Raw genomic sequence first — 26,685 nt, 5'->3', positions numbered from 1 at the left:
CCCAGCTCCCACAGGGAGCCAACGAAAATAAAACCCCACGACATTCCCTGCCTGGGTGTGACTTTGCCAGCCTGATTCTGCAGACCAGGGAACCTCGCCCGGGTGCACAAACCCCAGTAAAGCTCTTTGTTGCCTACTTTATGGCTGATTGACCGTTTCTTTCTCGGCGGAGCCTAAGAAAACCTCTCAGAAACAAACATAGGCTGAAACCTTATCTGAAACCTCAGGAGCTGGTAATCTTTTAGAATTCAGAACTGGGGGGAAGGTGTTTACAGAGGTCACACACTATTAACATATACTGTACCAATACCCCAGTAGCATGGGGACAGTACCTCATAATCAAACACGTTCATATTTCTGCAATAATACCAGTTCATACTGGTTCAGGGCAAGTTTCACTGACTTTAAAAATAACTTGTAGCAGTTGACATTTGCTAGATTTCTGAATTGTAGGTAAGGAATTGTGGACCCGTAGAAGCCAATGTAAATCAAGAATAAAAGTGTAAGACAGGGAGGGCATTCACCTGAGAAAAACCACCAAGTTCAAGAGACTTAGAGCTTGCAGTTTCAAGGGCTATTGCTCAGGGCTCAAAAAATGGTTGAACCATTTGCTTCAGAAGATTGAACCAAAACAACGCTTAGGTAGTGTATGGGAAATCTGTACCTTCCTCACAGTTTTGCTGTGAACTTTAAACTGCTCTAAAAAAAATAAATCTTAATGGAAAAAGAAAAAAGTGAACAAGCAAAAGAACAAAAAGAAAATCATTTAGCCCTTTGAGAAACAAGGAACAAATAGGACCAAAAACAGAAGCTGTCTAATTAGAATTCCAGAAGGTAATAATTGAAAAATGAGTGCATAATTTCCAAATAGAGAATTAAAAAAGTAAGGTGTTATTGTTCTGGGCCTGGGCTATATTTCTAGCTCCCCACTTACTATATAGCCTACCTCAACTTACTTAACCTTTCTAAGCCATGGTTTTCTCATGTAAAACAGGATAATAATGCCTACTTCACAGAAGTGTTGTTATTACTATATGAAATCCAAGTATAGCCCTTAGCATAGAACTCAATAAATGTCACCTACTAGCAATTAAAAAATAAATCTATCTGTAAAGTACAGTCAGGTTGTAATAAAATTAAGACAGACAGGATGGACTAAGCCTATCTGGATAATGCTTTGATTTCAAAATCTGTAGAAGGAAACAGCAGGATGGGAGTTGACCCTTCATTTGTTAATTCTGCTAAAATTCTCCTTAGAGGATCCAATCACTATAGATATCCCTTTGGCTCCTTTCCTATACACTGATCCTATTCCAGGGCACTCACCAAATCCTCCCAAATTTGAAAGTTGATGTGGGAGAAAAAAGTTATTCCAGCCCTTTTATTCCCTATCTCAAGTTCCATTTTGTACAATGCTAAAAAACAAACAAAACAAAACAAAACAAAACCAGAATAAAGAGAGAAATGGAAACCACATACTTACTTTTCATTAGTTTTCCTGATAATTCCTTTAGTGGAGAAGAGAGACTATTTGTCCTGGCTACTTTAAGTCTTGGGGAAGATTCTTGGGTTTCCACGGAAATTTCCTGAGCTTCTCTTCTGGCCATTTCAAGGTGGAAAGAATGGGCACTGTCACATTCCTGGGAAAGGAGCCAGTGATTCTGGGAGTTGCTAGTTCTATAATTTAGATCAGTTCCTTCTGATTGAGTCATAAGCAACTGGGCTGAGCTAGAATCCTCTAATCCCTCGTCAAGAGACTCCATTACAAAAGATGTTGCAGTTTCTTGCTTTTTAGATGGAGAGACAGGCTCAACCAATGAGCTCTGCTTCACTGTGTTCAGACTGTGTGCTCTTATTCGGGACCACGTTGCAGAGTGAAAACTTTCAGCTTCTAACCAAAACTTAACCAAATGCTCCATTCTCCGCAGTTCCATGAACTGAATGAAGTAAGGGAGGACAATAGTGTCATGCAAGACTTGTTCAAGGGTCTTTGAAAGGCTTGATTTGGCCTCTTGAATTTGGTAGTCCAGACAAGACCTGCCTGAAAAGAGCAAAAGAATTTTAGCAGTTTCAGCAACAAACAGGTAAATGACAAGTTAGTCATTCACTTTTAGCATCAAAGTTCTTCAAAACTTTACTTCCTAGCAATGTAATTGAATAAAGAACTAGAAACACTACGGTTTTGGTTTCTAAACAAGCACCTGTGCAAAACTTTTTAAAATTATTAAAAAGCTCTATGTTACTCAAATGATCCTTACATCTCTTTTAATGGCTATTCAGACCACTTAAATCTTCTTTAAAAAAAACTCAGATACTAGTCCCAAAGCAAGAAAAAAATGCTAGTAAAGTTTTAAAAAAATATTCTACCTCATTAAAAATCCCAGGAAAGCAAATAAATATAACACTTTTGCCTGTCAAATTGAAAGATATTTTTTCAAAAATCAGTAACAAGCACTAACAAGTAGTGCACAACAAAACAGGGAGCATTCTCAGCCACTGATGATGAGACTGTAAACTGGCAAAATCTTTTTGGAGGAGCATTCCGTAACAGACAGCAAACCTTAGCAACATGTATGACTGTCAATCTAGTAACTCCATTTCTAGGAACTAACCCTAAGGAACAATTGTGGATGTGCAGACATAGCTAGAAAAGTGTTATGAACTCTCAGCATTATTTAAAATAGAATAGAGTAGCTCTGGAATTTTATCTTTAAAAATAAAACTAAACTTAATATAAACAAGTTTATTTTATATTTAATTAAATTTAAATTATGAGTAAAACCACAGCTATTAGAAAAAAATTAAATTTTTTTAACTGTCACAGGATAACATAAAGAGGTTCATTTTCATAAAATTAACTGATGGCTTCATCACATTTTTTAGTTATCACATTTTGTATTCCAGAGAAGCATTAAAAATTCATGCCATAAGTTTATTTACAAACACATCTAGTATGTTGAGTTCAAAAGTTTGATCCATTTTTCAAAGAGACTGCACCTCTTAAAATGCTCCTCTTGCCCTGGCTGGTGTGGCTCAGTGGATTGAGAGCTGGCCTGGGAACCAGAGTATCGAGGTTCGATTCCCAGTCAGGGCACATGCCTGGGTTGCGGGCTGGTTCCCAGCGGGGGACGCATGAGAGGCAACCATACATTGATATTTCTCTCCCTCTCTCCTTCCCTTCCCCTCTAAAAATAAATAAATGAAATCTTAAAAAAAAAATGCTCCTCTTCATATCTGTTTCATGGATTACCTAAAACCTTATTTTTTAAGAAGTTGGTGTCTTACAATAAAGAAAGGTGCAGCAAATCCAGATCCAAAATACAAAGTCATCATAGCTAGTAACCACCCTTGTTTTCCACCAAAAATGACAAATTCTTCCTGGACCTTCCTCATAGTGAGTGGCTCCTACAGACCACAGAGGTGGTGAATCTCAGAATGTTCTGTCCCAACATTTTGCTGTTGGAAGCCCTGCGAAACAGGCATAAACTAAAAACAGAAAAAATGGCATTATCACACTAAGACCTTTTTTTGCTACCTTGTCCCCTTTCGTGCCTTCATCAATTTTTCAAAAGGGCTTTTCTTAACCTTTTGCTATTCAAATCATATTCTTTGAAGCAATTCACGTGTCATCATCCTTGCTGACTTTCTTGTCAATGTTAACTAGTTCATCTTTGTACACATCAGTTTCATGAACTTCAGGATATCCTGACCCCCTGCAAGACTTACAATTTTCTCAACTAAACTTAATTTTGAGACACAGTAGGTTCATGTGCAGTTGTAAGAACTCTCCTGTATATCTTTTTTGGGTGGGGGGATAATAAGTTATTTTAACACAACAGGAATCCTACTATATATACTGCTATGTAACCTGCTTTTTTTCACTTTAACATACCTTGGACATTTCTCCATGTCTTCTTCAAACGTTTAAAGGTCTACAAAGTATTCCTGAGTATGGGTATACCAAAATTTGCCCACTTCTTTATTAATGGGTATTTATATGCTGTTCCTAATTTTTTCCTATCACAACAGTACTGCAATGAATAGCCTTATATATACTCATGTATACATCTTTATGAATATATGTGAGTGTATCTGAGGACTAGATTGTATATATATATATATATTTTTTTTTTTAAGATTTTATTTATTTATCTTTAGAGAGGAAGGTAAGGAGAGGAGAGAAACATCAATGTATGGTTGCCTCTCAAGAGTCCCCTGTTGGGAACTGGCCTGCAACCCAGGCATGTGCCCTGACTGGGAATCGAACCGCGATCGTGTAGTTCGCAGGCCCGCGCTCAATCCACTGAGCTACACCAGCCACGGCAATAGATTGTATATATTTTGATAAATACTTCCAAATTGCCTTCTAAAAATTCTTCAACAATTTACAGTTCCACTAAAAAGAAGTGGCTATTTCTCTACATCTACATTAACACTCAAATCATCAAACTTTAAATAGTTGCTAATGTGTTAGGGGGCACATTAACTTCTTATTTAATTTGCATTTCCCTGATTATTTGTGAAATGAGACATCTTTTTCACACAGGCAATGTAATGTATACCTTCTTCTGGAAATGGCCAATTTTTCCATTGGATGTGCTTTACATTTTGTATTTATAGGAACAAACGGTGCTTCCATTATACTTACAGCTGCTATTTTAGTTAAAATACACCTTTTTCAAAGCTCCTTCTAATTATACAGTTCAGTATCCATTGACAGGAGATTCGCATAATATACTCAACTCCCTCCTCCTTTGTAAGTTAACAAAAAGTGACTGTTACTTACCCAAGTCACCAAAATGAGCGGCCTCCATATGGCTTGGCTGCTTCTTAAGCGTTGCTGTCCTACTACTTGAAAAGGAGTCCATGTTGGCAGAAATGGCATTGATTGCAACATGACTTGGTCCTGCAGCCTCCAGCAAGGCATGATTTTTAGTGCTTTTTTGTGGGGAATGTACGGATATTGAGGCTATAAATTTTTCAAAAAATTGTTAAAAATTAAACAAAAATTGGTAGTTTCTAAATTGTTTCAAAAGAGGGCTTAAAAAGAACTTCAAAAATTAAGTTCTGTAACATTTCTCTTAAGTGAGCACACTCAACAAGGCTAAGGGAAAGGTAAATTAATCAAACAGCAGAAAAGTAGAAAGAAATGCCATATTATTATTTATAACCTCAAAATACTGTGCCAAAAGGAATGTGAAAGAGATCTTTCTTTGAGAAGCTGAGGGCAGACAATACCACAGCCAGCAGACTTTCTGAAAATTGGCCCTTTTCATTCCTTAACCCTTGCTTGCCCAAGGAACAAAACTAAAAGTACAGAATGAAAACTGTAATTTAATCTATTATTCCTTGAGATGTGTTTATAAAAGAACACAGATTAAGAGCATGAATATTTATACCTGTTTTGAGGTATCTATATTTATTGGTTATTCAATAAGAGTTGGGAGAATTATGCAATGAAGTTATCTTCAAATGATTTTATTCAATTAAGTTAGGAATGCTAAGTACAGATTATTTACTGTCATAAACAGAGTGCAAGCATTAAATTTTTTTTTAGCCTGGTATAGGTTTAGAAGTTAGGTAGGCCAATCCTTTCATTACACAAATGAAGACTCTAAAGTGACGTGACTTCCAAAGTTGCACTGCTAGTGTACAAGAGTAGTATGCCTGAGACATCCAGTTCCCTCCTTTCTAGTACAACCAGATCTAGTTCACAAGGCTCTGCTTACTAACAGCTTTTAGCCTCTACCAACGCCAATCATGTTAAAGGGTAGTTATGACCTAACATGGAATTCAACCGACTTTTAATTATTAGAAATAAGCAGTATTCGAAATCATCTTACGAATCTCTGACAAGTTATAATTAGTTGCTCTGGAAAACTGAGCACATAGACTTAATATTCAATGCTAGTCACACATCATATAAACATCTGAAAGAAAAATCTAAATAAGGAGCAATCCACAGATTTCATATAAATAAATTCCATTTATAAAATTATACTTAATGGCTATGGAAATAACTTCCATTATCAATTTCCCATTCTAATCTTTACACATTGACAGAATGAAATCAGTCAAAAGTACAGGAGAGATTATACCTTAAGAAAGTCTTATGAATAGGGACAATACATTGATTCCAATAAAGTACTTAGAATAAGTTTAAGTTAAGGCCATTCATCCAAAGTAATGAAGTGCAAACTGTAACCACCCATACTTCTGGATAAACAGAAAACCAAGCCTGTGCTAGCAGTGCCATCACTTAGCTGTAAGTTAACAGCACTTTCCGTGGTTTTTTAAAAATAAAGTCAACAAATCACGGGGAACAATAAAATATGTGATTAATAAGAAAGGCACTGGTTCACTGTAATTACTAGGATAGCCAACAGATGCTTAGTAAAAAAGCCTACCATATGCTACGTGTTGAAGAGCATACAAAAGTTAAATAGAAATAAGTCAATCGTAAATAATTCTAAGAAAAGGCAGAAATGATTAATGGCAAAAGAACAGAGAAGACAACAGGATTAAAAAGTTCATAAGTGCAAAGCACATCACTTTTTAATCCCATGTAATGCTGTTGAACTCACCTTTAACTGACTTGGCATCTGAAGTCTTATCTTGTTCTCTGCCTTTCACTAGAAGACAAAAGAGCATCATGACCAACCTTTCCAGTAAAAAAGATACATTCTATACACTATAAAAATTAGACAAGCTTTATTCTAACAGATGAGTATTCAAAATTCTATTATACATGGCTAGATGACTGGGGGAAGGGTCAGGGCACACAGTCACCAGGGGAGGTTTCTCTAAGGAAGTGACCTCTGAACAGCATTCAGTCTCAAACGCTGAGTGTGCTGTGGAGAGATGATGTCAGAATTCCCGGTTCAAATTCTGGCTCTGCCACCTACTGGACATGGGATCATGAACAAGTAACTTTACTCCTCTGGGTCTCAATTTTGTTAATTTATAAAATCAGGTCAGTAATTATAATACCTAGCCTAGTGGGTTGTAGATGAAAAAATAAATACTTCTAAAGGGCTTAGAGGAGTAACCATCACACAGTAAATTTAGGACGTTAACTAATGTTACCATGTACTAACCACTATTAAAGAAAAAGTTCTTTGGTTGTGTATCACATCTTGTTTGTTGTGTATCCCCCACCACAGCATCAAACACAAATATTCTAAACTTACAAAATTACAAAACTTCTAATACTCAAGGTTTAACAACTTGTTTCTTAAAAAAAAATCACACAAAACAATGGAGCTTCTATTGCAGATATTCTAACAACATGTCCCAGAAAGGAAGGTGCATGGCAGCCTAGGCCAAGTACAAACTCTTACAGGATCTAACATAAGACTATTTTTAATCCTCTTTTCTGGTGGTTTTCTAACATGACATTTTCTTTACTCTCACCATGAAAATAGTATCAGGATAAATCCCACAATGTAACCATCTCTCTACTTGTGTTCTTAAACATTGAAGGGCAGCAGCAAGAAATAACTAGCTTTTACAGTATCTGATAATCAATCCATCAACAAATACTTGGGTGCCTATTATGTACCAGACACTCTCCTGACTTAGAGAGGACAGTCCTGCCTTCAAAAAGTCCACATGCAAGTGTGTGGAAATAAACGTGGACAGATGTTAAGATCATTTCAAGTACATATCACTGGTCTTTGCAGCCCTTCCACGATCTGCCAATGGACTTCAGCCACTTGAAATACAAATTTATCTTGGCTTCCATGACACTCCACTGTCCTGGTTTTCTAGCCACTCCTTAGCTTGTTCCCTTGGCTGACCTCTCCTCTGCCCACTGGGAGTTTCTAGGGGAAAGGGTTTGGATCCCCTTTCTTTTCAACACATAGAGGCATGGGCAAAAGTAGATTTACCACTGTAAGTACACAAAAGCTTATTCCCGTATCATTACTTATTAATTGTTCTGTTATTGATTTGTATGACAACTGTGTCCCACTGTGTGTATGTGTATGTATTTCCTGGATAATCTTATCTATTCTTAAGGCTTTCAATACCAGAGATATGCCATGGTTACTAAATTTATACCTCCAGTCTAAATCTTTTTTTTTAAGATTTTTAAAAATTTATTTCTAGAGAGGGGAAGGGAAGGAGACAGAGACGGAGAGAACATCAATGTGTGGTTGCCTCTCATACGCCCCCTGGAGACCTGGCCCACAATCCAGACATGTGTCCTAAGAATCAAACCCGTGACCCTTTGGTTTGCAGGCCAACACTCAATCCACTGAGCCACACCAGCCAGGGTTCTAAATCGTTCTTTGATCTTAAATTCAGTTACTTAACCACCTACCTTATATCTATCATTCCCTTTATCCAAAGCGAAATGTACCATCTTTTTCCAAACCTGTTCCTACTGCAGTCTTAGTGTTCTCTCATAAAGGACACACCATCTCCAAACAGTTTCTCAGTCCCCAATTTTGGACTCATCCTTAACATGGTCTCTCCCTTACTTCCCACACCCAAATCATTACTTTTAAGACCAACTGATTCTATCACCAAAATATACTTCTACAGTTCCACTTTGCCACACTCGATGCATTGTTATCTCACCCATAAGATCTTCTATTCAGTATTTCAAACATGCAAGCACACACACAACCTGACTTCACCAAATATTAGCATTCAGCCTTATTTCCTTTTCCCCCTCTAAATATTACACATATAGTTAAAGGTTCTTATGACTCACTACCTGATCTCTATGTTCCTCTTCTCTTCTTGTACATAAATATATCCTAAATTAGGTGCACTGACTGCCATGCATGTTTTTAGGCTGTTACTACATATGAATATATAAAAAAGTAAATCATGGTATTATTCTGCACATCTTTAAAAATTACGTAAATGGTTTGGGCATACCTTCTTTAACTGCACTGCACCTGATTGTACTTTGCAGATATTGCAATTTTTTACAAATTGATAGTCTGTGGCAACCCTGCATCTAGCCAAGCCTATAAGTGCCATTTTTGCAAAAGCTTTTACTCATTGTGTCTCTGTACCACATTTTGGTAATTCTAGCGATATTTCAAAGTTTTTCATTATTATTGTATTTGTTATGGTGAGCAGTGACCTTTGATGTTACTATTTTAATGGTTTTGATATGTCACGACCAGCTCTCATACAAGACAATAAGTAGAACTGATAAATACTGAATGAGGTCCAACTGCTCTATCAACCAGGCACTCCCATCTCTCCTCTCCTGGCTCCTCCCTGTTCCCTGATACACAACAATAATGATTTTAGGCCAATTAATAACGTTACAATGGCCTCTAAGTGTTCAAGTGAAAGAAGTCTTACTTTAAATTAAAAGCTAGAGGAGACTTCCGCCAAGATGGAGGTATAGGTGGAAACACTGTGCCTTCTCCCACAACCAAGTTTGAATACAACAAAGGTTTAGTAAACAAAGACACACCCAAAGAACAGAAAACTGAACTATACGGAAGTCCAACAACAACGAACTGTTCAACTGAACCGGTAAGAGGGGCGGAGTCAGCAGTGGAGCAGGGTGCGGCAGGAAGGATCCCCCGACCCAGGCAACTCAGGCACGTAGGCAGCCAGGGTAGCATCGCAGACCCGGTGAGGGTGTGGGGCAGGCCGAGCGCGGTTGCACATTCGCGCCAAACCCAGCAAAAGTGAGCAGGCAGGGGGCACCGCCATTGCTCCTCTGACCCTGCCCCCACATACAGCATCACAACCCAGCGACTTAGTTGCCCTGCTCTGGTGAACACCTAGGGCTCCGATCCTGCTACTTAACAGGCACCAACAGCCCAAAAGATGTCACAAGAAGAACTCAAAGTCCCAGAGCCGATAACTCTCAGCGACCGAGAAATTGCCAGCCCCTCAGAAGCACAATTCAAGACACAGTTTTTCATGATGCTAACAGAACTGGTTGATTATAGTCACAAATTAGAGGAACATATGAAGGCTAAACTAATTGAAATGAAGGGAAATGCACAGGAAACCAATAGTGGTGGAAAGGAAACTGGGACTCAAATCAATGGAATGAACCAGAAGGAAGAACAAAACATCCAACCAGAAAAGAATGAAGAAACAAGAATTCAAAAAAATGAGGAGAGGCTTAGGAACCTCCAGGACATCTTTAAACGTTCCAACATCCGGATTATAGGGGTACCAGAAGGGGGAAAGAAACAGCCACGAGTGGAACACTTATTTGAACAAGTAATAAAGGAGAACTTCCCCAGTCTGGCAAAGGAAATAGACTTCCAGGAAATCCAGGAAGCTCAGAGAGTCCCAAAGAAGTTGGACCCAAGAAGGAACACACCAAGGCTCATCATAATTACATTAGCCAAGATTAACCTGAAGGAGAGAATTCTAGAAGCAGCAAGAGGTAAGGGGACAGTCACCTACAAAGGAGTTCCCATCAGACTGTCAGCGGATTTCTCAAAAGAGACCTTACAGGCAAGAGGGGGCTGGAAGGAAGTATTCCAAGTCATGAAATCCAAAGACCTACAGCCAAGATTGCTCTATCCAACAAAGCTTTCATTTAGAATGGAAGGATACATAAAGTGCTTCTCAGATAAGATCAAATTCAAGGAGTTCATCATCACCAAGCCCTTATTATATAAAATGTTAAAGGGACTAATCTAAGAAAAAGATGAAAATAGTAACAGTGAAAGGACAACAAACTCACAGTTATTAACAACCACACCTAAAACAAAAACAAAAACAAACCAAGAGGACAGCTAGATCAGGAGTGGAACCATAGAAATGAAGAACACATGTACGGTTAGCAACAGGGGAGTGGGAGGAGGAGAAGGGGGAAGAAGGTACAGAAAATAGCATAGACAGTAGATAGAAAATAGATAGGAGGAGGGCAAGAATAGTAGGGGAAATATAGAATCTCATGAACTTGAGACACATGGTCATAAACTAAAAGGGGGAATGTTGGGGGAGGGGGTGTGCAGGGTGGAGGAGAATGAAGGGGGGAATAGAACAACAACTGTAATGATATAATCAATAAAATATATTTTAAAAAATAAAATAAAAGCTAGAAATGACTGAACTTAGTGAGGAAGGCATATCAAAGGCCAAGACAGGTCGAAAGCTAGGCCTTTTGTACCAGTTAGCCAAACTGTGAATTCAAAGGAAAAGTTCTTGAAGGAAATTAGAATCAGAAGTGCAACTCCAGTAAAGACACATATGATAAGAAACAAAACAGCCTTATTGCTGATATGAAGAAAGTTTTACATTGTCTGGATAAACTCAAACTAGCCACAACGTTCCCCGAGGTCAAAGTTTAATCCAGAGCAAGGCCCTAACTCTTCAATTCTGTGAAGGCTGAGAAGGGTGAGGAAACTGCAGAAGGAAAGTTGGAAGCTAGCAGAGGCTGGTTCATGAGGTTTAAGAAGGCATCTTCACAACATAAAATTTCAAGGTGGCCCTAGCTGGTGTGGCTCAGTAGCTTGTGCCGGCCTGCAAACTAAAAGGTCACCAGTTTGATTCTCAGTCAGGGTGCATGCCTGGGTTGCAGGCTGGGCTCCCTTTTGGGGGCATGTGAGAGACAACTGACCCATGTTTTTCTCCCTCCCTTCCCCCCATCTCTAAAAATACAAATGTTAAAAAGGGGGGCACAGGGTGGAGCATCAAATATTGAGGTAGGAGTTGCAGCAAGCTAGCCAGAAGACCTAGCTAAGACAATGAAGGCAGTAATACTAAACAACATATTTTTGATGTAGACAAAGGCGGCTTTAATTAGAAGCTGCCATCTAGGACTTTCATAGCCAGAGAAGAGAACAGAACACAAGGCCTGGCTTCAAAGGTCAGTCTGACTCTCTTGTTATGGAAATGCAGCTGGTGAAGTCAGTGCTCATTCTCCATTCCAAAAATCCTAGGGCCCTTAAGAATTATGCTATATCAACTCTGCCTGTGCTCTATAAATAGAACAAAGCCTACATTAGGGGTGTCAAACTCATTTTCACCAGGAGCCACATCAGCCTCCTGGTTGCCTTCAAAGGGCCAAATGTAACTGCAACTCCTTAACAGTTACATTTATACAGTCCTAAAATTATTTCAGCCCTTTGAAGGTAACCCTGAGGCTGAAGTGGCCCCAATGAAAATGAGTTTGACACCTCTGGCCTACATGACAACACATCTGTCTACAACATAGTTTACTAAATCTTTAAGCCCACTACTGAGATCTACTGCTCAGGAAAAAACACTCCTTTCAAAGTATCACTGCTCACTGACAATGCACCCCATCACCCGAGAGCTCTGATGGAGGTAGATGTACAATGAGGCTGGTGTTGTTTTCATGCCTGCTAACACAGCATCCAAGCCGTAGCCCATGTGTTACAGAGTAATTTTGACTTTCACATCTTATTATTTAAGAAACACATCTTGTGCCCTAGCTGGTGTGGCTCAGTGGATTGTGTACCAGCCCCTGGAATGAAACGTTGCCAGTTTGGGCTGTGGGCCAGGTCGCAACCAATTGCTGTTTCTCTGGCACATGTTTCTTTCCCTCCTTTCCCCTCTCTCTAAAAATAAATAAATAAATAAAATCTTTAAAAAGAAAAAGAAATATTTTGTAAGGCTAAGGCTGCCATACATAGTGATTCCACTGATGGATCTGAGTAAAGTCACTGAAAACCTGTGGACAGGATTCACCATTCCAGATGCCATTAAGAACATCTGTGATTTGTGGGAAGACATCAGAATATAAACATTAATAGGAGTTCGGAAGAAGTTGATACCACCCCTCATGGATAACTTCAAGGGGCTCAAGACTTCAGTGGAGGAAGTAACTGCAAGTGTGGTGGAAATAGGAAGAGAGTGAGAATCACAGGTGGAGCCTGGACGTGTGACAGGACTGCTGCAATCTCCAGATGGAACTTGAACAGGTGAGCAGTTGCTTCCTTTGGGCAAGCAGAGAGTAGTTTCTTGAGATGGAATCTATTAGCGGTAGAGATGTCTGAAATGATAACAAAGGAGTTAGAACACTACAGAAGCCTAGCTAATGAAGCAGTGTCAGGGTTTGATAGGGCTGACTCCAATTTTGAAAGAAGTTCTAGTGGGGGTAAAATGCTATCATTCAGCATTGCGTGCAACAGAGAAATCATTCATGAAAGGAACAGTCAAGCACTGTGGGAAACTTCACTGCTGTCATATTTTAAGAAATTACCATGGCCACTCCAAACTTCAGCTACCACCACCCTGATCAGTCAGCATCCGTCAACACTGAGGTAAGACCCTCCACTAGCTCAGATGAAGGTTAGCATTTTTCAGCAATAAAGTATTTTTCAGTTAGGGTATGCACATTATTTTTAAACATAATTGCTATTGCTTGCACACTTCATTGACTATAATGTAAACAATGTGCACTGGGAAACCAAAAAATTTGCATGACTCACTTTATTATGACACTGTCTTTAATGCAGTGATCTGGAACTGAATCCATGTATCTCAGAGATTTGCCTTTTTCTACACTTATACTTGTATTCATACAATTTGACATTTGTCTATATTGATGCAATTCTAATTTTCATGTAGTTCTAGTGTATTTTAGCTGCTCAATTCCTTTAAACAATTACACTTTTAGTTACCCATTTTCCTATTAGGTAACGTTTAGGTTTTAGCCCTGGCTGGTGTGGCTCAGTGGATTGAGTGCTGGCCTGAGGAACACAGGGTTACTGGTTCAGTTCCCAAACAGGACACATGCCTGGGTTGCTGGCCAGGTCTCCAGCAGGGGGTATGTGAGAGGCAACCACACACTGATGTTTCCCTCTCTCGCTCCCTCCCCCTCCCTCTAAAAATAAATAAAATCTTTAAAAAAAATTTACGTTTTATTTTGTTTTCACAAACACTGATGTGAAAAGCATTGTAGTACATGTCTTCCTATGTCTATATGTAAGAATTTATCCAGGATAAATCCCTAGTAATAAAGCTGCTAAGGTAACAAATTACGTGAGTTTTTCACCAAAGTAGTTCTATCAACTTCCATAATCTTTGTGCTCATTATTTGCATACTTGGTATTTTTAATTTTTGCCAACTTAATAGTTTTCAAGTGGTATTTGATGATGTTTTTAATTCATTTCCTTGATTTTCTTCAATGTAACACCCTTTTGTGTTTGTTGGCTATTCAGGTTTCCTCTTTTATGGACTGCCTATTCATGTGCTTTATTTTCTGTAGAAATCCCATGCATATTCTGGATACTAATCCTTTGTTGTTAGCATTGCAAATACCTTGGTATATTTTATTGTATGAGGTTTTTATTTCTTTTTTTTTCCTTTTCCCTTCCAATCCTCACTCCAGGATATATTTACTGATTTGAGAGAGAAAAAGAGAGAGAAGAGGGGGAGGGAGGCAAGGAGGGGAGAGACAGAAACATTGATTGGCTCTCTTCCACTTGTGCATTGAACCAGCAACCTAGGTATGCGCCCTGACTAGGAATCAAACCCACAATGTTTTGGTGCATAGGACTATGCTCCAATTAACCAAGCCACCTAGCAAGAGCAAGTTTATTTTAATGTAATCAAACTTACATTCCATGAATTGTATTTTCTTATCTCATTTTAAAAATATCCTTTCCTACCCCAAGATCAGATTTTCCGCCTCCACTTTCTTCTATATGATTTCAAGTTTTACATTTTCAAATTCTGGCTCTTATCTATCTGGAATTTATTTCTGTATATCAGGGATGTTTGTATATCTATGTCTGTATAGCTATAATTTATTTTCCCATTCTTTTCCTTTTAACCTTCCCACTATCTTTTTTATATTGAAATACAAACAGCAGGGGTCCAATCCAAAGATCACCATCCTTTTACTTCGTGAGTTAGCCCATTTCTGCTTACTTTGATTACTGATCTTCTAAAACAGTATTCTTAAAGCTCTATGAATTTGTTGATTTCTCCTGGTAATTCTGTATATTGTCCTTTATACATTTTGATACTGGTATTAGATACAAACTAGTTAAGAATTTTATCTTCCTAGCATCCTGTTGATTTTATCATAATGTAGTGACCTTTTGCCCTAACAATGCTTTATACTTTAAAGTACAATAGTTCCTCTGATGCACAAGCTTTCTTCTGGTGAACATTTGCCTAGTGTATTTACCCATTTATTTTCAATTTCTTTATGCCCTTATGTTTAGTTTGTATCTCTGACAAATAACTTATGGATGGATTTTAGTTTATCATCCAACCTGTGTCTTTATCTTTTAGTTACATGAACTTTTACTAGAATTTTAGCCATATACATTTTAATCTATTTGTATTTATTGTGATTACTGATCCACTTAGGTTCATTTCTGCTATCTTACTTTGTACTACTGACGATACTTTTTTTATTTGTACGTTTTTTATTATGAAACATTTAAAATGTGAAGATAATGAAAGGTTTTCTTAGGCTCCACCGAGGAAGAAATGCCCATCAGCCACAAAGTTAGGCAGTATAGAGCTTTATTGGGGTTTGCACACCCAGGTGAGGTTCTCCTGTCTGCAGAGTGGGGCCGGGGAAGTTGCACCCAAGCAAGGAATATGGCAGGGTTTTATTTGGTTGGCTCTCTTCGTGGGAGCTGGGGATTGGTCCCCTTTGAACAAAGCAGCAATATATCATTGGTGGTTCTCCTCGGGCTCAGGTTGCTAGGCAGATATCCGTTTTGGCAAAGCCCACCCTTTTGGCTCTCTGGTTTGACCTCAGCCGTCTTTTCCGGGTTGTAGTTCAGCCGCCATTTTGTCCTACCCCGCCCATCCTCACAGATAAGACCAGAACTTAATATAAGGAAAACTCAGGTTTATCAATCTTAACATTATCATATTTGCTCCAGAAAAATTTTTAAAAGAAATGAAACATTGCAGGGGCAACTGAAATATCACCCTGATTTTGTTACCCGTCTCCCTAGACAAATTCATAAATTGAATGTTGATTGTTGCCACCCACATTTTTATTCTTTAACAGATTTATGTTATCTATGAACAATATATAATATGATTTGAGGTTTTTTAACTTCACAAGAGCGGTTGCACCGATTACCATTTCCAGCAGCAGCGTGTCCTGAGTAATCTTGGTATCAGCAGGCTTACTCCCTACTCCACAGGTCTGTCTCCTCAAGAACTGTACTCATGCCTGCAACACCTCTCTGTTCTGTATCATTTTATCCCTCTCTAATGGATCATTTCCTATCAGCATACAAACATGCTCTGGTAGTTTTTCTTAAAGACAAAACAAAAACACACCTCAATATCCCTTTCCAGCTATTGACACTTTTTGTTACTTTTTACTGCAAAGTTTCTTTAAAAAGGTGTTTTTACTGTTTTCTTTACATTCTTCCCTCCACCCATTCCTCTGATACCACGTAAAGTGTTTGATTACTTCCACATTATCTTGACCTTGCAGATGACAGTCAACACAATACTCCCTCTTTCTGGAGAAGTCTTCCCTTGGCTTCCATGACATTGCACTCCTATATCCCTGACTTCTTATTTTCAATTCTCCTTTGCCCTGGGTATGTTTCTCAACTTAACTTCTAAAAGCTATATTAACCTCAGAGCCCTCTCCTAGGCTCCTTTCTTGTCAACAGTATGGCAGGAGATGCTACCTGGTCACTGAATTCATTCTCCCCTTTTAGCTACAGCCTGGAACAAAACTGGCTAGCTACTCTTCATTTCCCAGAAGCCTCTGCAATTATCCCAGACCACATGACAAGGCTCTCACAACAGAATGTAAATAAAATTGGTATGTGCCATTTTCTGGCCAAAGCTTGTCTTTCCTTTACACTCCTTCCTCTCACCATGCACAGGTCAGAGGACTGAGAAAAGTCAGAAGAGGCTACCACCCACCTTTGAAAAAATAGACCACAACCCAAGTACAAGAGAAATAACAATATGGGAGGAAAATGATCCTTGAATGATTATGAAGCAAAGCCACCTGATGACCAGGAATATAGACTATTACACAAGAGAGAAATAAAGGTTTGTCTTGTTTGAGCCATTATTCTTTCCTGTTTCTCTGCTACGGAAGCTTAACCTTTCAACCTAACTCATGTGTATACTCCCTGGGTGATCTCATCTAGTCCCTTGTCTTTAATGATCATTTATGCAAAGTACTTATAAATCCAGATCCAGATCTCGAGCTCTGACCTCCTTCCAGAACTACAGACTTGCATGTCCAACTGCTTCCTTAACATATCCACACGGATGTCCAAAAGTTAACCACAAACTAACAACTGCCAAAACAGAATTTCTGATTCCTCCTATCTTGAGCTCTAAGCCCAAAGCTTTCTGTTTTTCTTTACTCCAATCACCATTCAAGTTATGCTGTCTCTATCTCTAAAATATACCTCATTGTCCTCCTCTCCAAGTCATTCAGCCTTTCAGTGTTCAGAACACTCAGCTCATTCCTGCCCAGGGCATGTGTACTACTAGATCTCCCCGGGTAGAAGGCAGCTCCTTTTATCTTGATAGGGCTGGCTCTCTGACCTCATTCAGGTCTCAGATTCCATCTTCTTAGGCTGTTCCTTGGTGATCTGCTCCCACATTGCTATTTAAATTCCCTGCACAGGACTTATTGCTAGCTATTTCTTTTTTTATTTACTTATTCAATAAACATTTACTAAATTCCAAGCCATATTCCAGGCACTGACTTAGACATAGATATAGGATATTAAAAAAAAGTGGGCTTCCATCCTAATATGTATAGCAGATGGTGATAAATGCTAAAGAAAAAATAAAGAAAGGCAAGAGGATGGGAGTGCGGGCACCAGGGACTATAATCTTAAGTAGGATGGTCAAAGAAAGTTTCACTAAGAGGCCAACTGATCAAAAACCTGAAAGAGTCCTGACTTGTGTGGCTCCGTGGGTTGGGCATTGTGCTGCAAACAGAAAGGTCACTGGTTCAATTCCTGGTCAGGGTACACACCTGGGTTGCAAGCCAGGTCCCTGGTTGGGGATATGCAAGAGGCCACTGAATAATGTTTCTCTTATTCAATCTCTTATTCTCTTATTTAATGTTTCTCTCTCTTCCCCTCTAAAAATAAATGAATAAAATATTAAAAAAATAAAACAAAACAAAAAACAACCCTGAAAGAGATGAGGAAGCAGAATAGGTGGGTATCTGTGGAAGAGGTTTCCAGGCAGAGAACAGAACCACAAAGGCACTGACGTGGGGACATATTTGACAACAAGCAGGGCAATATATATGGAAGAAGAGTGTCAGAAGAGAGCAGGAGGTGAACGCAAAGAGGAAATGGGACCTAGATTATTGAGGGCCACATGTACAGGAAGCCATTAGAGGAACATGAACAGAGGCATTTTGAAAATGTACCATATGGGTTAAGGACGAAAGAAGGGAAACCAAATCGTAAGCAAAATAATGCTGCTGCTTCTTCAATTTTCATAAAACCAGCTTCCTCTCAACATTTAAGCTGAAGTCGGAATGGCATCCTCTCAGAGGACTCCCTTACCCACCTGATCTAAAGAGAGGTGACTCCCCTAGAGATGGTGAGTAGTTGAATTTGCAGGTGTTCTAGCGTAGACCTAACAGCTTTGCAGGATCAGATACAGAGCAGGAGTGAAAGAGACATCCAAGAACGTTCTGAAATTTTAGCCAGAGCAATTAAAAAGCCAGAAATGAAATTTATTGAAATGGGAAAAGCTGATGAACCTTTGGGAGAACTAAATCTGAAATTAGGTTTTAGATACAGTCAGTTAAAGACTCACCTATTTGATAGTCTCCTATATCTATCAATAGAATTAACTAACCATTAACAGTCTATTTATTAGATATTTAATAGGTGTAAAGTGGGCCAACAATGCGATATGCCAGCCTGGATTCAAGGGAGATAATACAAGCTGGAGATGTAAACTTGGGAATCATAAGCATATGGGTAGTATTTAAAAATGGTATTTAAATCCCTAAATAAGACCACCTCCAGTTTCCACTCTCATCACAGTATTCAAAAAGAATTTAGAATAACAAAAATCTTTTAAAAACAAAATATAAGATCGAATCACTCTTCTTTAGTATTGTCTCTGCACTTGGAATAAAAACTAACCATGGCCTATAAAGCTCTGAATCATCTGACTCATCTACCTCTCTAGGCCTGAGTTGCATGACTTTTTCCTTTCTTGAAGGGCACTTTATTTTCTTGCCTCCCCACCTTTGGACAGGGTCTTTTATGCCTATAATGCTCTTCCCTGGCCTCTACAAGTTACCTCCTTCTGATCCTGCAGCTCTAAATCAAGGTCATCTGCTGAGGCCTTTCTGTAACATCCAACCTAAATGTTTCCTCTGTCAAGTTACCTCTTTCAAAACACCTTCCTAGACTGACAGAGATTGAGATTGACTTACTGTGTGTCTGCTCCAGCAGACAGTGAAGACAGTAAGGTCCACGGGTGCGGGGACTTTGTCTTATTCAGAGCTCTCTATGCTGAGAGCCTAGCACAGTGCCTGGCAAAGAGCAGACTTCAAAAGCATTCGTTGAATAAATTGAGACAACAGTCTGTTGTGCAACACGCAGTTTGTCTCATTATACATAGAATAATAACAAAAAACCCACTTCAAAACTGTCAAACAAATTAGACAGTTCTGGGTTTCATCCACTCAGCACTGTTTTCATTCATCCACCAAACTCTGTATGTACTTCAAAGGAATCCTTTAATTTAGTCATAGTTTAATGGAACCTTTAGGGAAAACTGAATTCTCAGCTGAGAGAGGAGAGCAAAGTCGGTGCACACTTTTCTGTTCTAGGTTACCCAGTGGCGGAGCTGTCATGTAAACTCAAGTCCCTGATTTATTAGTTTAACGCTTTTTGCAAATCCAGTTTTTGTCTGGTACTTTTCTCTGAAGCAGCAAGAAGTGATACAAGACCACTATCGCCCCAAAAGACACTGTTCACTTTGTGTAGGTATTTTTTAATGAAATGCAACAACCCACTACACACATACACACAAAATCACGCTGTCTCTACCTAAAAACTGGGCAGCTGTTATTGAAACTGAAAATCAGAAATATGAGTAGTGTTTACAAACGTAGCGTTCCAGTAGTTAGTAAACTTAAGTCATCAAAAGTAGTCTTCATTAGGGACCATTTAACAGTAAGTAATGTGATTTTAGGCACAGCACAACTCCTCTTCCCCGCAAAAAAGGAAAAGTAGAAAGCAGCACTAAGCGAAAACGATTTTTTCACGTGTTGCTTTTAAACATAAGACTTTCAAAATTCTGAAAAGCCAGAACATTTCCCAACAAGGTACTAAAAAAAAACTTCCTTTTGCTTGATTCACAGTGTATACACACCCCCCACCTCGAAAAGCGATGCCTACGCAAACAGGCATTAATTCGTAAACGCTTCACCAAACGATGTGGGACCAGTGGACAATCCCCCCAATGACCTCGCGTGAGGAAGCTGCCTTCTCCTTCCCTGCAGAGTCGAGGAACAGAGAGAGGCACTCAAGGGGCCTTTGCCTCACCGCCGCCCCGTAGGAGGCCCTTGCAGGCCCTCGCAGGCCCACTAGCCCCACCACTGCCCCTGAGGCCCAGCAGGCTCCCCGCCGACGCCCCCTCTGCTACCTTTCCGCCGGAAGAAGGACATGGCAGGGCCCGGGTCGGGTCGGAAGGCGCGGGGGGACTGTCGCGGGGAGGGCCCGGCTCCCCTCATTCAGCAACAGGACCGGGCGTCCGGGTCCGCAGCGGCTGCCGCACTAGCCCGAAAAGAGACCCTTTCTCCAGGTGTGGGCCCCACAGCCTGCTCGAGATGCCCAGGAAGACCCTGCCGCCATATTATCAACAAGCCGCCAGCCCAGAGTTCCGGTCCTTCCCCGCGCGAGGCTTCACGGGAGGCCGCGCCGCCGGCCCCGCCCCCGCCCCCGTCCCGGGTGGGGAGGCGCGCGCTCTTACCCTTCCCGCCCCGCCCCGCTCGCGTGCCCCTGAACCTTTGCGGCCTACGCCACTACCCACTGACCTAGGATCCTAGCCGCAGCTTTGCGGCGACTGGCGCTGGCCCTCGGTGGAGTGGTGCAGGCCAAGTTCCTGCAGGACTCACCCTCCTGGCGCGTGAGCCTCGAGCTGTGTTGGCGTGCCGCCTTAGGATCGGGCATCCGGCTGAGGACACCGTCAGGAGCGTACCTTTCTAAAAGGGTGGGGCTAAGACCGCCCCGCTCCGGCCAACCCCTCCCGTTTCTCGATTCGAGTTTGGCTAAAAGGCTCTTGCGGACCAGAGCAGCTTCACCGTGCACCACCTTCCCGTGCTTTTCCAGGGAAGCCGACGCCCCCACCCCCACCCGGCTGCGGGTTGAAGGCGACCAGGGTCCCCGGGTGGAGACTAAGAGGCATAACCTTTTATGCGGCTGCACTAGCTCCCTCCATCAATGACCTTGGCAATGAAAAAGGATTGAACTTGTTTTCAGAACGCAAGCTGTGGGAATGCTCAGGTTCGAGAGGCAGGTAAAAAGCCTCGCCAATATTTACCGAGCAAATTCCGGTGAATTATCCTTCAAGCGTTGTTCAAATGCCATTTTCCTGTGAATCTGATTACAGTCTATATGCCTCTAAACCAGAGGGAAACAGGTGTTCCCACTTTTACTGCCCCTTACCACCCCATGACTATGCCCAGGGACCAAGTCAAGATCGTATCCTTAAGCTCCTGGTGCCAAGGAGCCTGGAAGATCACAGCAAGTAGATAAAGGCAGACTGGGTTTTTAAAATCTATGAAGTTCATCAGGTGACAGACAAGGAAACTGAGGTCCAGAGGTAAGAGGCAACTTGTCAACATTATTTAGTGTGTCAGCGTTGAGACTAACTACAGCTGGGGCTCTTTTCACCATATAATTAGAGCAAATTAATTGATTTGTCTATTTTGGTTTTGTTAAACTCAAGGGGTTCGCCTCTTGTTCAAAAACAAGCAGTGTCTGTCACAAGGTAATTTTTGTTACCAGCAAGAACTCTGTTCTTGTCTTCTTGAAGGAAAGACTTCAATCAAGAGGCAAAGTGCAGTGAGGCGGGTAAGGATGTTTTGGTGGCCCACTCAGAAGGGACTGCGTGGGCACCTCGGAGTGCGAGTGCCTTCTCAGTTGCCATGCTCAGGTATTCGTGGGCTCTTTTTCCTGGACTTCTGCTTCTGTCCTTTCAGCGCCCCCTGTCACTTGTCTGCCCACGTGGTGTGTGACTGGAACTAGTGGCCTATGTGGTTGAACAATGTTTGAGATTCAGTAGGAAATCTGATGACCACAAGTCTGGTGTGGTGAGGCACATCCAGTTTAGATTTGCTTTAGGCTCTGTAGACATGCAGGAGTGCACTAGGATAATCTATTCTCTTTCCCTTTCTTTGACTGCCCTGGCTCATGTCTAACAAACTTAGCTGTTTTGCTTCCTTGTAGCAAGTAAGGGAGACAGGATTTATACCTGAAGTTCTGTCTCCCTGAAGGGAAACTTAGCTGTTGCCTCTATACACTATGTGCTGAAATCCATGCTGATTTCTTCTTAGCAGTTGGCTACGCTTACCAGGTTGGGCCCCTGTCGATATTATCCTCTTTACAGCTGGTCTGCAAAATACTATGCCACATTTTACATTTTTACATTTAGCAAGAATAGCATTTAGTAAGAATAGCCCAGACCTTGAGATCTTTGTCCTGTCTAACAATTTGTGGCATTTAAGGTACTCACAGTTGATATTTATTGAAAGTTTACTATGCACAAGTACTGTACTAACCTCTCCAGATTAAGGACAGTCTTTGGAGTCAGTCTTGGTGTGGAGAAAACTAGGCACATAAAAATAACCTGCCCAGTGCCCTGGTCAGTGTGGCTCTGTTGGTTGGAGCATCACCTGTAACTAGAAAGTCGTGGACTGGGTTCCAGGTCAGGGCACTTGCCCAGGTTATAGCTCCTATCCTGGGTCCAGGCCCAGGTGCCTATAATCCTCCTTCCAGGCATGTGCCAGAGGCAACCAATTGATGCTTCTCTCTTGCATGAGTGTTCCTCTCTCTCCCTTCCCCTCTCTCTAAAAACAATGAAAAAATGCCCTTGGGTGAGGATACAAATAATAATAACAAAATAACCTGCCCAAGGTCACAAGCTAGAGAATGGTCTTCCAGAACCCAAGGTCAAGCCTCTCCTTGGGCAAAGGGGAGTGTGTCTCAGCAGGAGCAAGAGACACTGGCCAAGGCTTCTATGCCCCACTATATCCTCAACCTGAACTGGTGCTGAGAGTGGATGTCTGTTTGGCTGTGTCCTCCAGTCCTCAGGAGAGAGTTGCAGAGGGTTCTGAATGGTGCCCCTGTGGGTCAGAGAAGTCCCTGGAAACCAGCCTCTGCTCAGGAGCAACCATTCTTCTGTTTGTGACCAATAAAACCACAGATCATGGCCTACGTCCCCCGCTCAAACCAAAATGAAGACTTTCAATGAAGTCAAGGAGGAGCAGGGCGGGGGTGCTAAGTGGGACTTCTCTGCCAAGCCAGTGTAAAGGGAGAAGTGCTATAAGCACAGGTGGTTAGACACTCTAAGCCAAAAAATGTGGTGCCCTTCTCTCTCTTATTCATTTTAGAAATCCAGCCCTTTGTCAGACGCTGTTTCGTATTTGTTGGGAGGGGAGGGTGTAAGAAATGCCCTGAAAATTGTGGGATAGGAGCAGTGAACTAGGGGTATGGAAGGAGCACTCCAGTTTCTGTAAATCTTCTCCAGTTCTTCCTCATTCTCTCCAACTAGGTGTAAAATCAATGGAATATCAGTGTGGTACCCACCTTCCAATGTGATTGCTGCCCTGGAGGCCCTCCTGGAAGAATTCTGGAGCTGCCTTTGTCATCCCAGGCAGCCAACTACCTCCCAGTAAGACACTAACAGCCTTCAATGTTTGTGAAATACTTGTCATGTGCTCTCCCTGTATCACGTACTTTATAATCACAACCTCATTTAATTCTTTACCTTCTCCCCTATGAAAGGCCCTAGAGATGGCTACCATCATTACCCTCAAATCCCAGGTGATGACCCTGAGGCTCGAGTGATTTATCCAGGATCCCAAGGCTAGTAAGGGATTTCAATCACTGTCAGTCTGACTCCAAAGCCATTTCCTCACAGCTTTCCCTCTACCTCCAGCTAATACCCATTTACCCAGTGTTCCAACACGGGGGATCTATTTATTGGGCAAATATAAGGGAATGAGTGATAACTAGCTTTGCATGTGCCTTCTGAAACATCATCCATTAAAGTGTGTGTATACTTGGGGAAGCTTTAAGAGTTTGGTCACTTAATCTTCTGAAATTTGGTGATCCACATATGAATAAAGTTGAAATAAAACAAGAATACTCCATTAGCCTGAATACCTAGTTGTGGCAAAGTAATACTCTATGTTGCATTTCCAAGTTAATTTATTAGAGTCACTTTAATTTACCTGTAAAACAAAATACATGTTTACAAGTAGTTTCTTTAATTATGTTCCCGATTTTAAGGGAATCCTCACAGTCTTTTTATACCAATTGTATCAATAACAACAAACCAGTGAGGTAAAAATCAGCAAGTCAATCATCACAAAACCAACTAATAAAGTTAATGTGCCCTGGCTGGTGTAACTCAGTGGATTGAGTGTGGGCCTGCAAACCTAAAGGATTGAGGTTCGATACCCAGTCAGGGCACATGCCTGGGTTGCAGGCCGGTTCCTAGCAGGGGACACATGAGAAGCAACCATACATTGATATTTCTCTCCCTCTCTAAAGATAAATAAATAAAAAATAAGATCTTTTAAAAATATTTTTTAAAAATAAATAAATAAATAAAATTAATCTGTGGCCCTGGCTGGTGTGACTCAGTGGATTGAGCACCAGCCTGAAAACCAAAGGGTTGCCAGTTAAATTCCCAGTCAGGTCACATTGTGAGTTGTAAGCCAGGTCCCCAGTAGTGGGTGTGTGAGAGGTAAACCACACATTGATATTTCTCTCCCTCTCTTTCTCCTTCCCCCTCTCAAAAATAAATAACTAAAATCTTAAAAAAGGTAAAAATAAAGTTAATCTATGACAAACTGATTACAAGCCTAATGAACAGTCTTCTACTACAAACATTCTAACATAATTTCTGTATCAATCGTTCATAACCTCAGAGAGACTATTCAAACCTTTTTATAAAACAGATAACACAGTTTTATGACAGAGCCAAAATATATACAGGGTAGGTAAAAGTAGCTTTACAGCTGTGAGCATGCGAAACAGTTTATTCTTGTATTAGTATTTAGTATTATATTATTTTCCATATGAGCAACTGTAAACCGACTTTTGTCCCTGCATATTGATATCTTAAAATTCTCAACTGTCTAAACAAAGGCTAATTCTTTTTTTTTTCTGAAATGAGCACCTTATTAAGTTACTATCAATTATTTTTATAAGTAAACATAACCAAGCTAAATAATTAACTGAAAAGGAGTAGAAAGTAAAAGGTGATTTTTAAAAAGATATATTATAGCCCTGGCTGGGTGGTTCAGTTGTTTACAGCGTTGTTTTCATACACCAAAACACTGTGGGTTCAAGTCCCGGTCAAGGCACATATCTAGATTTCGGGTTTGATCCCCAGTTGGGGTGCATACAAGAGGGGCAATTGACTAATGTTTCTCTCTCACATCAATGTCCTTCTCCCTTCTCTCTCTAAAAATCAGTAAAAGATATCCTTGGGTAAGGATTTAAAAATACAATAAAATTGAAAGATGTATTATAATCTAACCTTTGTAGACATGCCTAAATATCAAATATACTACCCACTTATAACTTAAATTTATTTATTTATCTATTTATTCACTTATAACTATTTTTAATTTAAAATTTTTTCAGTTACACGACATACAGATTAGTTTCAGGTGTGTGATACAGTAATTACACATTTGTATAATTTATAAAGTGATCCACCGATAAGTCTAGTACCTACCTGGTGCCATATATAGTTATTACAGTATTATCATCTATATTCCATATGTTGTACTGTGTTGCAGACCACTCTGCCTGGTTCTAGAAATTGTATCTCTACTCCTGTGGCTAAGGGTGAGGGACCACCTTTGGAATGCAAGCCACAGGAGACAAACTTGTCTCTGGTGGCAAACGCTGCCTCAGTTTCCTCTCCTTACCCCCAAAGCTTGGTCGGAAGTCAACGACGGGTAAGACCCATCACAGTAGGGGGCAACCTAAGCCAGACTCAATCACTTGGGAGGCCTTCATGGAGGGACTTGGGGGGCTGCAACAAAGAGGGAGCAATGGAATCTTGCCCCCACCGGGCTTTGACAAAGCCCGAGTCCCCATGTTCTCAGGGAGAAGCACTCCCTGGCTCTAATCCCCTTAAGCCTGAACAACTACTGGGGAGGAGTGCAGCTCCTTGTCTTGCAAGAGCGTGTCCTGGGGGGAAATCTGGCATCACAAAGACTTCCTAATAAACCTGTGAAATCTGCTCTACTAAGAGTGCTTTCATTCATATGTCAAGGGTTCCAGCAGGAAACCCTAAAATTCTGTTCCTGACAGGCTCTGACTCAGACTAAACCCTCAGATTTCTTTGAAATGTTACCTACTGTTTGATCCTTGCTGCTCTGTATTCCTGTGTATTACAACCCAATAAAAGCCCCTAGAGGAGGGAGCTCAACGCCTTTTTCCCCTGAGAAACTGGCCACTGCTCACGGCCTTTTTCCTCTGGGAAAATGGCCACCTCTCCTCCCCAAGCAGATCACATCATGTCTCAGTCAT

General features: G+C 40.7%; 1 protein-coding gene, 1 long non-coding RNA gene and 1 pseudogene across 2 annotated transcripts in view; 1 reads left to right on the top strand and 2 right to left on the bottom strand.

Annotated features, from left to right (window-relative positions):
- Window positions 1-20,801, bottom strand: part of AKAP10 (A-kinase anchoring protein 10) — an 85,857-nt gene extending 65,056 nt beyond the window's left edge. Inside the window, exons 1-4 of the mRNA XM_037030362.1 lie at window positions 20,555-20,801; window positions 6,585-6,632; window positions 4,787-4,969; window positions 1,484-2,041 (exon numbers count right to left, since the gene is read on the bottom strand). Of these exons, the coding sequence (XP_036886257.1) occupies window positions 1,484-2,041; window positions 4,787-4,969; window positions 6,585-6,632; window positions 20,555-20,642 (877 nt within the window). The 5' untranslated portion in view covers window positions 20,643-20,801. The remainder of the gene's footprint in view (window positions 1-1,483; window positions 2,042-4,786; window positions 4,970-6,584; window positions 6,633-20,554) is intronic.
- Window positions 3,227-3,571, bottom strand: LOC118976097 (cytochrome c oxidase subunit 7C, mitochondrial-like; annotated as a pseudogene).
- A 150-nt stretch (window positions 20,802-20,951) lies between the features above and the next one.
- Window positions 20,952-24,202, top strand: LOC118976091 (uncharacterized). The gene is made up of 3 exons (XR_005064196.1): window positions 20,952-21,733; window positions 21,947-22,066; window positions 23,684-24,202. It is a non-coding gene; the product is annotated as an uncharacterized LOC118976091 (long non-coding RNA).
- The last annotated feature ends 2,483 nt before the right edge of the window (window positions 24,203-26,685 follow it).

This window comes from Sturnira hondurensis, unplaced genomic scaffold (assembly GCF_014824575.4).
Source record: "Sturnira hondurensis isolate 20B ecotype Veracruz unplaced genomic scaffold, ASM1482457v3 Scaffold0020670, whole genome shotgun sequence".
Taxonomy (NCBI): Eukaryota; Metazoa; Chordata; class Mammalia; order Chiroptera; family Phyllostomidae; genus Sturnira; species Sturnira hondurensis.
The sequence above is the reverse complement of the archived record's forward strand: the minus strand, read 5'-3'. Positions and strand labels throughout refer to the sequence as shown.